Source organism: Miniopterus schreibersii, assembly GCF_964146895.1.
Source record: "Miniopterus schreibersii genome assembly, chromosome: 10".
Classification (NCBI taxonomy): Eukaryota; Metazoa; Chordata; class Mammalia; order Chiroptera; family Miniopteridae; genus Miniopterus; species Miniopterus schreibersii.
This window is the reverse complement of record NC_138110.1, coordinates 73,436,757-73,453,208: the sequence shown is the minus strand read 5'-3', so window position 1 is coordinate 73,453,208 and position 16,452 is coordinate 73,436,757. Positions and strand designations below refer to the sequence as shown.

The 16,452-nt window shown below is 51.7% G+C and overlaps 1 protein-coding gene across 1 annotated transcript; it reads left to right on the top strand.

Annotated features, from left to right (window-relative positions):
• Positions 1-514: 514 nt before the first annotated feature.
• On the top strand, positions 515-16,065 carry BFSP1 (beaded filament structural protein 1; the record flags this gene model as incomplete). The annotated part of the gene is made up of 8 exons (XM_081149044.1): positions 515-855; positions 2,971-3,031; positions 6,087-6,182; positions 8,863-8,955; positions 9,784-9,891; positions 11,561-11,781; positions 13,043-13,128; positions 14,948-16,065. 8 exons carry the CDS (start codon positions 515-517, stop codon positions 15,910-15,912), a joined length of 1,971 nt encoding a protein of 656 aa, XP_081005170.1. The 3' UTR covers positions 15,913-16,065.
• Positions 16,066-16,452: the final 387 nt, after the last annotated feature.

Genomic DNA, 16,452 nt, shown 5'->3' with positions numbered 1-16,452 from the left:
CACGGTTAAGAACCCCTAGGGTAAGGAGCGTTCCTAAAGGCCAAGTTACACCGTAATTAAGAATTGCTTAAGTAATCAGAAAAAATGGTATTGTTAAAAAGTTCTATAACTGAAGCTTGACTGGAAGAGACATAGCCAAAGCGAGGGGTCCCTGGGCTCCAGCTAGTCCAAGTTTAACAAGCTGCCTTGGGTCCTACTGGAACCAGCCAAAAGCAAGTCACGCCCCTCTTGTCCTGACCCTCCCTTCCATCAAACAGCAACGGACTTGGACAATCACGAACAAAACCCTCGTGGCCCAGTTTAACCGTGCAAACCCCAGAGCTGCAGGGCCCCTTAATCCAGCTCACAAAAGCATGCCCGCTGCTCTTTTATCCTCGGGAGCTGGAGCGCGACAGCTGACCCGCCTGGAACGTCCCAGCAGCGCGCCTGGGGCCTCCCAGGTTTATTTAGCGGCCCCGCGGCTCGGCGAGGGGCCCCGGAGCCGGCTTCGCCCGCGCCCGCCCGCGGAGGAGCCATGTACCGGAGCAGCTACGTCTTCCAGGCCCGCGAGGAGCAGCACGAGCGCGCCCGGGAGGGGCCCGGCCGCCCGGCGGAGGGCCCGGCGGCGCTGCAGGGGCTGGGCGAGCGCCTGGCCGCCCTGGTCCAGCGGGCGCGCGCGCTCCAGCAGCGCCACGGCGGCCTCCGGCGGCGGCTGGGCGCCCTGCAGCGCCCGGGGGAGCGGGCGCGCCCCGAGGACGCCCTGGGCCGCCTGGTCCAAGGCAACCGCCGGCGCGCCGGGGACCTGGCGGCCGAGCGCGCCCGGCTGCAGCGCCAGGGCGCGGAGGCGCAGCGCGCGCTCGACGGGTACCGCGGCAGGTAAGCGCGGGCGCTGGGGAAACCGAGGCAGGGCGGGGCGGGGCGGGGCGGCACCCCCGGCGAGGGCGCGAGAGCAGGCTGCCGTCCCAGGTCGGGGGGCCCTCTCTGGTTTCCCGCGCTCAGCCCTGCAGGATGGAGGCGGGTGGTGGTGGGGGGCGGGGGGGGCGGGGGAGGGGGTAGTAGGGGGGGTGGGGGTAGGGGCCCATGCACGTGGTTCATTTCCCTAAGGTAAGACTAGCTTCTCTTTTGATGGCACTTCGCCGTTTCCAAGAAATGGTATCATTTACTTTTAATGTATTTTAAAATGGAGGTATAATGTCCATGTCATGCGTTACAATGAGCTATTAAAAAGAAAAACGATACACAGCAATCTGTCAGCCTCTTTCCAGGTTATAAGTGCCTGTGCTCTTTGACTCAGCAGGGCCGTTTCAAAGGATCTATGGTGCTCCAGCAGTGCCAAGTGGCATGCCTGCAAGGGTATTCACTGCCCTGGGATCTGCGGTGGCAAAAGCCTGGAACCAACCTAAATGCCTATTTAAAACTGTGCTTCATTCCTACAGTGGGATACTATGCAATTGTAAAAAAACAAGGACAGCGTGTTATTGCCATTTATTTTAAAAAGAAAGGGGGGAAGAGTGGAAATGTTTTGCTTGCCCAGGAAAGAGAGAACAGAAGCACACACACAATAATGACACTGGTTACATGTAGGGGATAAGAGAGTAGGAACTGGGCAGTTGGAGACAGAGGCAGGAGGGAGACTTTCACTGAGTGTCCTTATATGTAGTTTAAAAATACTGTCTAGAGCTCAGCCAGCGTGGCTCAGCGGTTGAGCATCGACCTATGATCCAGGAGATGGCAGTTCGATTCCTGGTCAGGGCACATGCCCGGGTTGCGGGCTCGATCCCCAGACTGGGCCGTGCAGGAGGCAGCCGATCAGTGACTCTCTCATCATTGATGTTTCTCCCTCATCATTGATGTTTCTCTCTCTCTCCCTTCCGCTCTCTCTGCAATCAATAAAAATATATTTAAAAAAAACCCTGTCTAATCATGTAAGAGGTTTATCCATATAAAATTATATAAATTAGCCCTGGCCCGTGTGCGTCAGTGGTTAAGAGTGTCGGCCCACTCACCAAAGGGTCTCGGGTTTGATTCCTGAGTACTGGCCCTGGTTGGGGCTCATGCAGAAAGCAACCAATCCATGTTTCTCTCTCTCTCTCTCTCTCTCTTTCTCTCTTTCTCTCTTTCTTTCTTTCTTTCTCTCTCTCTCTCCCTCCTTCCTTCCCTCCTTCCCTTTCTTGCTGAGGGCAAGAGAGCTGGGGTATTGATGCACTCACTCACCTTCCTGCCAGGGGCACCCCCTGGCTCACCCAGCCTGTCTTGCTCACTGGCCCAGAGCAGGCTTTGGTGTGCAGCGATGATGCCACAAGGACTGCCCTGCCCCGTAGATAGGTCATACAAAGTTTTTTCTGGTGATAACTTTTATTATGGGCAGGGCCCCTAATTTAAATTCTTTAAGGGGGAGGTAATAGTTTCTTGTGCTCCCATAGGGTCTTGATTGCCTTTAGCTCAAAATAATTCACTGCCAGAGTGGCACATTTGGGGGAGGCCTGTTCTGAACCCCTTTAGCGGTAAGAATAACTGCCTTCTGTCAGGGTTTTGTGAGGATTAAATGGCATAATCCAGAAACCCTGACACATGTTGATAAACACAGTAGTGTAAGAAACCCAAACAAGGTCAGGGTAACGGTGTCACACAGGGCAGACTCCCAGCCTCTGTGCTGCTGCTGTGCTTGAGTTCTGGGTGTGCTGAGCTGTGACTCCCTCACCCTTGGGGTGGCTGGGCCTCCAGGTCAGGAGAGTCCTGTGCCATTTACTGCTCCCAGTTAGCCCATGTGTGATGCCCAGGCCAGCACTTTCTGTGTGTGTCGTGATGTGATAGAGGTTGGGAAGCTGTGGGCTGGGAAATAAAGCGTTAGCTTCTGCTTTAAAATTAGGAACCGCTTCTGAAACAGAGGACACAATACTCATATCGGGTTAAATTTGATGCTGGTTGTGGGATCAACACTGGTGGGATCCTAGAAGCTGCTCACCTTTCACTTATGTGCCCAATTTGCAGGTATGAAGAGGAATGTGAATGTCAGCTGCTGCTAAAAGACATGCTTGAGCGGCTTAACAAGGTGAGCTGAGCACTTGCTCGGGTTTGAGTAGATTAATGACAGGATTGAACTAAATGGCTGCGCTGTTTCCCACACCCCCTCTTTGCAGTGTTTCAAGATTCACCTATTTCTTTTGCCGTCACTCTCTTCCTTGACTTTGCAATTTCAACTAAATCTTCGTGTGAACTCACACACCCAGACACACTCTCCTCTACTGCAGGATGCAGGATCTTAAGAGAGAACCTGGACTACGAAGCTTTTTGCTCGTGCTGGGCTCTCAGAACATGTCGGCATGACCGTGACTGGCGTCATTTTGCCATTCAGACATCCTGGCCCCAGACACCAAACTTAGGAGGGAACTTGCTTTGAGCAGTGCCTATTTGGATGCAGTGATACCTCTGTCCTGTTGGCTAAGAGTCTTGAGATTACTTCTCCACAGGAAAACCTTCAAGAGAGCAGAGGAAAAAATTTCCATTTGCCCTCAAGCTCCTTACTCTTGAAGTAGCCATGTGGGGGACACCAGGGATTCTTGGTTTCTTGCTGGGGACCCTCCTGCAGAGGTTGTGGGGTTCTTTGCAGGGACAGCTACCTTCTTCTGATCCTCCATTATCCTGCCAGACTGGATTTTCTGCTTTAGCCAGGAGAACCTCACTACCAAATAGCAGAATAATCCTGGACTCAGAGGTTGGACAAACCAGGACAGCGAATAGCTGTAAACATTATCCTTTCCAGATCATTTCAGAGCTCAAATGTCAGAGCAGAACGACCCATGGAGACTATGTAGTTGAAGTTTAGTTGAAGGGATTCTTGTTCAGGGCACATGGCTGCCTTTCCCCTCTCCCTCCCTGCCCTGCCCATAACCTCACCAGAATTGCTGATAGAATACAGCATCCTTCCCTGCTGTGCCCAGAGGTGGCCTTAAGATTCTTCCCTACGTGGAACTCCAGGCAACCACTTCAGACAGTCAGGGTTAGCTCAGGATGCCTGCTTTCTGTGGCTTGAAACTTCTGTGTGTCTTGACAGCACCGGAGTGCATGTTAAAACACAGATTCCTGGGCTCCGACCCCAGAAACTCATCCAGTAGCTCTAACGTTTCTAATAATTTCCCAGGTGGCATGGTCCAGGGACCACACTTTGAGAACCACTGATCTACATCTAAAACATACCATATCAGAGTTGGAGTGTTTCCTAAAACTAGACTATTGACCCAGAGTCTCGATTTGGAAAAATCTAGATGCTTCTGGTCGGGGAGCTTTGGAAAGGGCAGCTGACAGCGTCCAAAGCACAATAAAAACACAAGCATCCGCACATTTCTGAGTCCTCTTGCAAACAAAAGAAAACACTTCCACACAAATGCTCCCCAACATACTAGCAATCGCACATTCCATACACCAATCGCACCTCTGGGAGGTTTCCGGGGCAGTTTATCAGGTGATTGTCTTCAAAGGGAGAGACGTGCTTGAGGAAGCACCCGGTTCATCTCTCTTTTAAGGACAGATGTTGGCTGGGCGGTTTAAAGGGTTGGCTGATGGCACTTAAGAGTGGTTGTTTTGGCATGATCCTAAGAGAGGGGTGGAAGAAGAATGACTGCTGAGGTTGGGGTGGGGCAGATTCTCAAATATCTTCATTTTAACCAAAAATTCATCCACAGTTGATACACAATTAGTGGAGCTAAAGAACTGGAAGTTGGGTTTCAAGGAACTGGAAGTGGGTTTCAAGGACCCTCCGTGTTATTGCTATTAAAGGGAGCAAACACTCGGAATTTCAGAAATAGAAGAGACACTAGAAGTCATTGATTCTCAAACTTTTTCAAGCCACATCCTTTAAACAAAATATCACAGAGAAGCCAATGTACGGAGCCAAAGCAGAGATATTCTTTTAAGGACACGATGGTGGGACAGGCACCCCATCCACCCAGCGGCCCTCCTCCCTCAGAGCCCCTTCAGGCAACTTCATGGAATCTGAGGGCTCTGCCAAATGCAGCTCGGACCAGATTCACACAAGCATATAAGTCTTTTTTTTAAGTCATTTTTTATTGTTGACATATATTTCATAAGTAATCACTTATTCTGCTGCAGGCCCCCCAAAGTTCATACAACCTGTTTTCTAGGCTCCATGAAATCCTGGCTCTCTGATGTTTTAGGTGCTAAGGCAACACCTTGCATGAAAAATTCATTCAAGGCAAGTGATCCAATAGTCAGAATCCTGGCCTCCTTATTGTCAGCACCAGACATTCTCATACCTTCCTTCTCCAGTGGTCTTTTACAGGAACAATTAAGGAACCAAGTGTCTTCCTGAGAGAGCAAGGCAGAGGCCTTCTCAGGACCTAAACCCTATTAGTGCAAGGGTGGAGTGTCTCAAAGTATCTTAACCCGTCCACATACCTGACTCTCTTAACCCTGTTCATGCAAGAGTGGAGAGGGTCTTAAATATTTTAGCCAGACCACATATCTACCTTTATTCATGAGAGCCCATTGCTAGCATCCGTCGTGCTTTTGAACAAGTCATTAATAAGTCAGTAAAAATTCGCTTAGCGAGGCCTCAGGTATTGGCAGGTGTGCATGGCAGAGGTGTCTCGGGAGATGGCAATGTTGAGGAACCCAAGTAACGTTCACCTGTAACATTGCACTGCACTACTGAAGTATTTAAGTCAATTCTAGCCATCACAGAACTATCTTACTAAGAGCACAAACAACTCTTCAACCTATATGGTTTATCCAAACAAGATCAATGAGAGAAAAATTGGTGAATTATTGAAAAGTTTGGTGAGAACATTCAGCCTTCTGTCATAAATGTCATCTCCAACTTTAGAGGAACAAATGCTGTTCACCACAGCAGTCATTCTAAAATGCATGTTGTCTTAGAGATATGTGCCCTTGACTGGGAATTGAACCCGAGACCCTTTGGTGCACGGGCCGATGCTCTAACCTTTGAGCCACACTGGCCAGGGCCAAGCTGCATTTTAATAAGGCCGTGGGTGGTCTGTGGGACAGACCTCTGGCCAGTTTCACACCCATCTCGGATGCCTGCGCTGTGCGCCCCGCAGAGTCTGATGTGTGACGCTCTCTCGTTGCAGGAAGCTGATGAAGCCTTACTGTGTAATCTGCACCTTCAGATTGAAGTCCAGTTTCTGCAGGACGATATCAGTGCAGCAAAGGACAGGTACAGAAAGGTAACCACGACCCTTCCGCAGCTCTTCCCCCAGAAAACCCAGTTCGGGCTCGGTCAGGCAGTCAGGGCACTCGTGGCTGAAAAGTGAAACTGCCAGAGCAGGTTACTTTGTGTGCATTGCTCCTGAATCAAGTGGGCGATGGGTTGGTTGCCAGACAGCTCTTAGCGAGCTAGACGTGTGTAGAGGAGGAGACAGGTGTGTGTGTGTGTGCGTGTGTGTGTGTTGGGTGGGTGGTTGGGAACTAATATTTATATAGTGTGTTACAGTTCACGGAGTGATTTTACATAAATCTGTCTTGATTAAACTGTTTCAGCTCAGAAATGCAGAACTGCAGGAAATGCAATAGATATATTTTAACTCTTTCTCTGAGCCAGTTAACTGAGGGAATACATGGCATTCAGGAGCCTCCTCTCATGCAGTGCTCTTTGCCCCACAACCCAACAGCTTTCTACAGGCCTGGCTTTGTGGGGGGCCTTGGTGTCCTGGAAGAATCAAATCCTGGAGCTGTGTGATCATGGGCGAGTAGCCTAACCTCTCTGAGCTTTTTTATCTCCCAAATGCAAATGACAGACTCTCTTTCCTGCATAGCTGTGTGGTTGACTTAGTGTAGCTGACCTCTCCAGTGAGCTCTGGCCTCCCTCTAACTGGCAGTATCTGCAGCCCTGCCTCTGCTACAGGCAGCAAGAGCTACTCCGCCTCATGGGAAGTTTTGGGAGATTAATGGCCCTGGGAGAAGCCTTAGTAGGTGATGGATGTGAGTTGCTGGTTACGGCCCCCAGCTCCCTCTTACCTGCTGTTCTGCACCAGCTCCCAGAGATCCTCAGTGGGCCTGAGCTCCCGGTGCCTACAGTGGTAACTTACCTGATAACCCACCCGGTTTTGGCTGCCTTCCCCTCCCTAGTTCACCTCCTTGCTCCACTACTCATGTTTCCTGGCATCTTTGCCCAAGTAAACTATTTGCTTTCAGACTGTTTTCTTAGGGTCTGTGCTTAGTCAGCTTGAGCTGCTATAACAAAATACCACAGATTGGGTGGCTTATAAGCAACAGAAATTTATTTCTCACAGTTCTGGAGGTCGGAACACCAGATCAGGGTAGCAGCCTGGTCAGGTTCTGGTGAGGGCCCTCTTCCTGGCTTCTCCCTGTGTGCTCACTTGCTCTTCCCAGGAACATGTACTTGCAAAGAGAGAGAGAGCCAGCTCTCTGGTGCCTCTTCTTAAAAGGGCACTAATTCCATCATGGGGCCCCACCCTTATGACCACATCTTAATCTAATTATTTCCCAAAAGCCCAACGGCCAAATACCATCTTACTGGGGGTTAAGACTTTAACGTGAATTTGGGAGGGACATAATATTCAATGCGTAAGAGTCTGCTTCTGGGGCTACCAAACTGAGGCTACGGGATAGTGTGGGTGAAGCACCCACTGTCACCTGGACCTTGGCCAGTGCTCAGCTAGCATTGGTTTCTCTCTCTGCCTCGGTGTGAACCTGCTTCAGCACGAAGGCAGTCCTGTTGCTTTGCACTGAAGGGATTTCCCTGCCCTTTGGCTTCCTCCAACTTTCTATCAGGCCAGCCTGGTTCCTCCTCCAGTCCTGCCCTCCTGACTCTGCTGTACTTTTCTGGAATCCTGGGAGCAGTGCCTGTGGGCAGGTTTTAAGCAGCTCAAAAGATTCTTCAGGGCCATTTATAATAATAAAACAATAACAACAACAACCACAATAACAATAGTGAGCGCTTCTGTGCATTCTCTCATTGGATCTCAACAACAGCCTCATGAGATAGTGTCTTAGATCAGGTTGGCCATCAGCAGAGCCTAAGGTGGTGATTTTCTGTGGTTGCTGTTTGGGTGGATAGCACCCAGGAGAAGGAGAGGGAGGAAGAGGAGTGGGACAGCATGGGGTAGGAACTGGGCCACGGCCCAGGCTCAGTTGGAGCCTCAGCCTGATCCCACTGCAGGGCTGGGGGCTCTGGATCATGAGTCTCACACCACCACCAGGTTGTTCCCATCTTGAGGCAAGAGGATTGGTCTTTGGCACTCCTGTACCAGCTAGTCACTGGCCGGGGTTGGGATGGGACATGATTGGGAGGAGTTGAGCAGCTTCCTGGACAAGATAACCATTGTCTGGCCCAGGGCAGTTCTCTGAAGGGGGCTGCTTCGAGATGCTGTCATCAGCCCTCAGGCACAGAGCCAGAGTGGGGGCAGGTGCTCTTCAGATTGTGATCCCACTTTTATGGAAGAGCCAGAGTTTTAGGAAGTGTAAATAGCTTGCCCGAGGCCTCATGCAGCTAGCAAGTGATTTAGTCTGGGACGGACTGACCAAATGCTGTCCTCTGAAGCTCTGCCCTGTTCTGGGGTCAGAAGGGGCCCTTTGTACCCTCTGGGGCCTCTTTGTCTTCCTGCTCTGCTTTTCCCCGTCGCCCTGCCTGCAGGGCTCTGTGAAGACAGCAGGAAAGCATCCACATAGCTGAAGGGAAACGAAGAAAACTAGCCTCAGTTTATCCATCTGCCCCTTGGATCTTGTGAAGATTAAAGAAGTCAAGTGCCTGCTGCACAGATTGCGGCCTATGCTATTTGTGACAGTGGGACATGTGAAAGCATTCGTCCCTGGGGTCACCTCGTCCTGGAGGGAGAAACTCAGGCAGCTCAGGTTTTAATGAGAATGCTCTCTTTCCTCCAACAGAATCTTCAGGAAATTGAGACCTACGTCAGCCTCCTGCAGCAGATCATCCAAACCACCCCTCAAGCAGCCGCCATTACAGGTGGGATGAGGGAGGTAAGAGCTGGAGCCCGGGCTGCAGGGAAGCACATCTGGAGGTTTTGCTTGCAGTACCTGGGCCCAGCCAGCAGACACCCGGGAAAGGCATCAGGTCGGGCTGCTCAGAGCTGCACGGGTCACCTCCTCCCCACTCCGACTTCGGTCACATTTGAAGTTTACTCTTGTTTTTCTACTCAGACTGTGACCCCACCCTTTAGACATCTGAGGACAGACACAGAGAATGAGCCCATATCCAAGTTGTCCTTTTGACAGAAGGGAAGGTGCCTTGTCCAGGATCTCTTACCAGTTCTTGGCACAACCAGCTCTGCAATGCAGGTCTCCTGACACTGTCCTAGTACTTTACTTGCACTCACAGCATTAGTGACTCAGATGCTGGAGACAGACTGGGTGACTCAAACAACAGACATGTACTTTTCACAGTTCTGGAGGCTTCAAGTTCTAGATCACGGTGCTAGCAGATTTGGTTCCTGGTGCAAACCCACTTTCTGGCTTTCAGATGCTGCCTTCTTGCCATGTCCTCATGTGGCCTTTCTTTGGTGCAACACAGAGAGAGGGAGAGCCCTGGTGTCTCCCTTATAAAGGCACTAATTCCATCCTGGGGTCCCCACCCTCATGACCCACCCTCATCTAAACCTAATTACTTCCCAAAGGTCCCACCTCCAGATACCACCCCACTGGGGGTTAGGGCTTCAGCATATGAATCTGTAGTGGGGGACATAAACATGCAGACCATAACAGGGTCCCACACCTTCCTTGCCCCTTTCCTTTTTGGTTTCCTCGTATGTCAAGTGTGTGTGAGTGCTGAGTCTGGCCTTCTTTGTGCAGGAGAAGCTCCTGACAGAACGTGAGGTGGCCGCCCTTCAGGGTCAGCTGGAGGAGGGCCGGGAGGTCCTGTCTCTCCTGCAGGCGCAGAGAGCGGAGCTGCAGGCCCAGGTAGGCCCTGCATCCTCTTGTCTCTGGCTTCCTGTTGGACATTCAGCCGCCCATGAGAACACTAATCTCCAGGATGAGAGACACAGCACCCATCTCTGTGGGTATGGCACTTCTAATAGGCGGGGGAGAGAGGACAGGCACTTCTGGTTGCCTGAATTGCACTGACTGAGAATTTCTGGGACAGGAAAGTGAGAACTGTCACGAACCTACCAGCTGTCATGATATTCTCATTGAGGTTGCTTAGCACCACCTAGCGGCAGGCGTGGGTAAGATTGCATAATCCGCGAAAGACACTTGATTTCTTCTGTTTCCTTTTTTAAATCCTTACTCGAGGACCTGATTTTATTGGTTTTAGAGAGAGGAAGAAACAGAGAGAGGAAGGAAGAGCGAGAGAAACATCGATCGGTTGCCTTCTGCACACGTCCCAACTGGGAATCGAACCCGAAACCCTTTGGTGCACAGGACAGTGCACCAACCAACTGAGCCACCTGGCCAGGGCCTGTTTCTTTTTTGAAAAAGACCTTGGACGCAAAAGAGTCTGGGGGCCTAAGAGGACTGACGCAGGAGGTCACCCCTTCAGATAGGACTCACTGTGAGGTGCTGTTGGGTCCCTGTCAACCCCTGCTGTGCAGAGGCAAGCCCCGTAGCTGTGCTGAACACTTCCTCTCATTCGGCCTTTACTGCCGAGCCCAGGATGAAGTTCACGTTCCCGCGTGGCCCACACCTTCTGCCTGCCTCTCTCTTGTATCCACTTGGCTGCTTCTCCAAGAAGCCCTGGACTGGCTGCGGGTGGCTGTCTCTTCCCTTCCTCTCTGACTCCTCCTGCAGTTCCTGGCACCTGCCCCTTTGCTCATCACGTCTCCTCTTTCTGGAAGTCCCTTTTTCTCTTCAGTACCCAGGACCTGTCCCACGGCCTCCTGGAAGCCCCTCTGACATCCTTCAGCGCCACAGGCCCTCTGTGCTCCGTGATGCCCCGGGCATGTCTGTGACTGAGCTGCCTTCCCCACTGGACTGTAGGCTCCAAAAGGAGGGTCCTCGTCTCATCCCCCAACAGCCAGGCTGGTGCTGGACAGTGCCCTGCACCTTAATTTTGACTTCCCTTGAATTAATATGTAAATAGTGTTTCCCTGAAGTTACACACAAGTGTGCACACACTTGCAAAAACACACCCACATACACACACATACATTTTGGCTACCAAAACATATAATCAGGAGAAAATTATAGCACCATAGTGATTAAATAAGAGCAAGGAAATGCTTCCCCCCCGAATTATTTCAGTAAAATTACATCTTATCTGTTTAGTACATGTTCTTCTTTTGACTTATTTTTTTGGCTGTCAGATTTATGACAACTTGTTAAAGTATGAAGAATATACTTTATTTGAATTGTACATTTTATTCCATGGACAGCAGTCTTCTTGTTTTCTAAGGTGGTCATCCTCGGGCTGCCTTTGGGGGCTCCACTGAGGGCTGAGTTCAGCGGGTGCTGGTGCAGGTGTGAGGAGGGCGAGCTCAGTTTTCTCTCTCCTCTGTGCTTAAGGGTTCCAAAGTGATTCCATTGCTGACGAGAAAGGAACAAAACAGAACTTGGCAACGCCGAGTCCAGACTTTCCCTGTCAAGGGAGAGGATGGGATGGGTTTCCTTACAACTGGGTCTTTGCCCACAGACAGCGACGCTGGAACAGGCCATTAGAGACGCCCACGAGTGTCACGATGACGAGATTCAGCTCTATAACGAGCAGATAGAAACCCTGCGGAAGGAGATAGAGGAGACCGACAGGAGCCTGGAGAAGTCTTCCTGTGACTGCCGGCAGCTGGCGGCCGCCCAGCAAGCCCTGAAGACCGAGCTGGACCGGTATCATCGGATCATTGAGGACGAAGGCCACAGGTGTGGTCACAGCCGGGCACAGCCCAGAGGGTGCCTCTCTCTATGCTGCTCACTTACTTGTCCCCCAAATTCTTGTTGAGTGCCTCCTGGGTGCCAGTTCTAGGCAGTGGGGAGGTGGCAGGGAGTGAAACACAAAATCCACGACCCCATGGGCCTCGAATGCAGATGGGGGCGACGGATGATGAGTGAGTTTGTAACAGAGGGAGTGTGACGTATGGCAAGTGCTGTGGAGGACGTTATAGCAGGGAAGGGGGCACTGGAGATGGGGTGATGGTGGGAATGTTTGAAATTTTGAGTTGGGCAGTCAGAAAGGGTCCATGGGGAAGGCTGCTATTTGCTCCACAGGCCGCTGGGGACATAACTGTCTTAGCAGGCGGGATGATCAGAGTATTTAAAGAGATGCTTGAGGTGAGGTTCCTAGCACAGCGCCTGGTGCTCCACCAGTGCTGCGAGCTGTTGGTGTTATTACTGCTACTGCCAGCATGGTTCATGCCGCCTGGTTGGGTCTGTAAGGTGGCCGTCAGCATGCTACCTGGTCTTGTCCGTAGTGGAGCTGTGACTCGAACTCTACTCACCTTAAGCTGGGAAATAAATCTCCCACTCTCTCTACCATTTTCTCTCTCTCTCTCTCCCCCTCTCATTACCTCTCTCTCTATCTCTGTCATCTCTCTCTCTATCTCTGTCATCTGTCTCTCTATCTCATCTATACCTTTACCTAGACCTACATCTACACCTTCTGCTCTACATCATCTGTCTACACTTAAGCCTACACCTACCTCATCTCCGCCTGTGCCTGGGTCACCTATTTCTACATGTACACCTACACTTAAACCTACACCTACCTCATCTCCGCCTGTGTCACCTATATCTACATGTATACCTACACTTAAACCTACACCTACCTCATCTCCGCCTGTGCCCGTGTCACCTATATCTACATGTATACCTACACTTAAACCTACACCTACCTCATCTCCGCCTGTGCCCGTGTCACCTATATCTACATGTATACCTACACTTAAACCTACACCTACCTCATCTCCGCCTGTGCCCGTGTCACCTATATCTACATGTATACCTACACTTAAACCTACACCTACCTCATCTACATGTATATCATATGTGGCTCATGAGAAGTGTGGTGTAGAGAAAGCTTTTGTTATTTTTGCTCTTAATTAGAGGGTCGTTGTTACCCCCTGACCACCTGTTTAGCCTGATGAATTCAAGGGTGAGACTACCTCTTTCTGATTCTTTCTGCCAGGCTGAGCTCTGCCTTCATCGAAATGCCCGTCACTCTGTTCATCACGGGCCATGGAGTCTCTCTCGGCCCTCAACCCAGCGGGAAAGGTAATGCTCCCCAGCCCTCGCTTCTACTGTTTTCTGCCCTGGAAAAAATTGAAAAAATTAAGTGGCTTTATCCTTGAACTTACCATTCATGCTTCCTTCCAATCTATCCAGAAATTAAACACTTTTAGGTGGGGTTTCCTCCTCTCCCTCTCTGATATACTCCCATGAGTGTTAAGGGGCTGAACTAAAAAGTTTACAGGAGAAAAATCAGACTAGGGGACAGACCACCTGGGGAATGCCATCCCCAAATGGGAAGCATTTAATGGGGGAGGGGAGAGGCCTACAATTCAATATTGAATTGCATCCCCCCTCAATTAAATGAACTACTCTATACACAAGTGCTTGATCAGTGTCTGGAGCAGAGCACATGTGCAATTATTGCTCGCTCTTCTGTTCACAACTGAGCAGAAGGGGCTTGGTTGGCAAGTGTGGCTTCTGCCCTCAACATTTGGTCCTTTGGGGATGTTTCTTGCACCTGTGAGATGTCACCTCATGGCTAAACCACCCCAGCCCTCCACAAACACAGACATGCACCGTGTTCTGGCAGAAGAGACGATGGTAACGTGGTTTTCCACACCTGGAGCGCCTTCAAGTCCCCGTGGCTCATGAAGCTCAGAGGGGTTTCATGGAGCTCCGGGGTCAGAGCACTGTGGGGAGGGGCCGCAGTTTCCAGTCCCAGGCGCCCAGGGCCAGCTCCAGGGCTGTGGCCCATGCACCAGGGTCCCCACACTGGGCTTACTGCTTTGCTCTCAGTGTTTGAGTCTTACTCATTTTGAACAGGGAGCCTGCCTTCTTTTGCCCTGAAACTCTGTGGCTGGCCCTGCAAGCACCCCTTCCTCATGCCTGCTCCCCTGGCTTCCTTTGACAGACCCCTCTCTGCCTCCCCTGCTCCCTGGTGGCTTCACGGCCCCTTCCCTGCTCACCCGCTCTCACCGAGAGCCAGCTAGATGCCCTCGCTTAGCCCGCTGGTTAACAGAGGGAGGGGATGGAGACGACCTCAGGCATGAAAAAGCTCAAAAAAATCCCGGCGCGAGTGAAGCAGAAAAGCCTGAGGGATGAGGCAGGGTTCTCTCCTGTGTGCTTTCTGAACTTCCCAGTTGTTCCTTTCGCTAGTCTGAAGAAATAAACACAGCCTTGGGAACAGGGTTCCTGTCAGGTCTGGATTCAGCAGCGTCGCTGCCCCTTTCACCCGGGAGGAAGGGGTGAGATCAAGGGGTGGTCATGCTTGTTTAGCTCGGGACGCATGTGGGACAAGGGAGCAGCCTGTGGATTCCTACGCTTCCCCTGCCTGGCTCTGCCCTGCACAGGCCAGAGGCCCAGGCGGCTCTGCCGCCTCTCCTTGGGGAGCCCGAGGTGGGGATGACGTGGAGGGGACTTCCTTCCTCCAGTTATGGAGCCAAGTAGCCTCCGTGAGCTCGGCAGGGGTCTGGGGGGCGCAGGAGGTGCTGCTCCCAGCAAGTGTTACTGTAGTAGAATCGTGCGTCTTGGTAAGTCGTACCCAGTGGGGTGGGAACCCTGAGAGTCAGAATAAGCAGCATCTTCCCTCCCCTCTGCGAGCCCAGAGGGGTCAGGTGACTTGGCCAAAGTTACACAGTTGGTGGCAGAGCTAGGTCCTTCACATGGGCCGTGGACGCTACAGATCCAGAGCTCTTTCCCCGTGGCTTTGCCCCATAAATAGTGAACCCAGCGCAGTGCCAGGCTTTGGTCTCTAAGACAGGTGGCGTACTTTTCAATGAATACATTTTCTCCCTCTTTCACTGACAATTATATTTGATTTACAGCCCATTAATTTTTTAAATTTTATTTTTTTATTTTTAAGATTTTGCCAGGGCTGTGCAGGATATAACAACAGCAAAACCCAGACAAAAAGGCCTCCCTAAGAACGTTCCAAGGAAAAAGGAGATTATAGCGAAAGACAAAGCAGGTGCAAGCTTGGAAGACACGCCACTGAAAGGCCTGGAAGACACCAAGCCCGTGCGGGTGGTGGTTACAGAAGGGGAGCCTACGCCTGAGTCAGGGGGTGAGGAGGGGAGCCCCCCCACCCCAGAAGGGGCTCCGGAGGACGTGCCAGATGGGGGGCAGCTAAGCAAAGCCTTAGGGAAACTCTGCAAGATGGTCAAGGAGAGAGTGAGGAGCCCCGGGGAGCCCGAGCCCCCAGCTGACCTCTACCCCAAGGGGCGACACATGCTGGTCTCCGGGGATGCCAGCCCCGTGGACCCTGGGTTCCGCGCATTGCCTGTCCCGACCAGGGGCACAGTGGTGGTTTCCACGGAGGCCGACTCCCCGCATGGTGACAGTGCCGTGGAGCCCTCTCCTGAGCAGCCCCGGCCCCCTCTAGGGAATGGACAGGGGGGTCCACAGGGGAGAGCAGATGGACAGCCACCCGGCCAGCATGCTGCAGACATGGAGAATGAAGTCAACACCGAAGAACTGGAAGGTCCCGGGGAGAAGTATGCCGGCCAGAAGGGGGACGACGGGCCCAGGAGGCCCTGTCTCCTGGTCACACCTGGTCCAGAGGGACCACCCCCATCCCCACCCCCACCCCAAAGGCCTGGGGCCAGGGAGGGTAGATCTGAGGGGCAGGGAGCTAGCAGCAGCAGCCCCAAAGAGAGAAGCCCTCCCAGGACTTTGGCATATGAGAAGGTGGAAGTGATGGAATCCATTGAGAAGTTTACAGCTGGGAGCGTTCAGACGTATGAAGAAACCGCTGTCATTGTGGAGACCGTGATTGGAACGACAAAGGCAAACAGGAAACTGGGAGCCGAGGGCTCTCACTGTGCCTAGGCTCCGGGACAAAGGCCTCTGGGCACTGCAGGGAGGTCCTTTGATGCTGTAGAACAAATGATCAAGAGTGAAGGTTCCTATTTGGATTAGCTCGTAGTTGGCCTGCCTGGCATTGCCCAAGAGGCCTCATTAAAAAGGTTTGTTTTGCTTGCACATTGTTTGTCTAATTAATAGGGGCCTTGGGAATGTAGGTGGATCATCCACTCAGGGCAGGGAGCTCTGTTAAATGGCCACCAAACCGTGGTCGTTTAGGAAAGAGACACACACGTCATCGTGGTTCTTTGAGCTCATTAGAGTGTCTGGATTTCACACAGAAAATGCTAGTTGATGGCACTGGCTCAATTTCATTGCATTTCAAGCACAAGCACATGCTCACTGGAGAAGTGTTTTGTTAGAGGTAAAATGATTAGAGGTACCTGTCTTAGTCTGGGTTCCCCCAGAAGCTGATCCTGAAGCAAGGCTTTGAATGTAGTTTCTTAGGGACATGATCTCAGGAAGCACCAGTAGGGCAGTGGAGAGGCAGATGGGGACAGAAGGCAG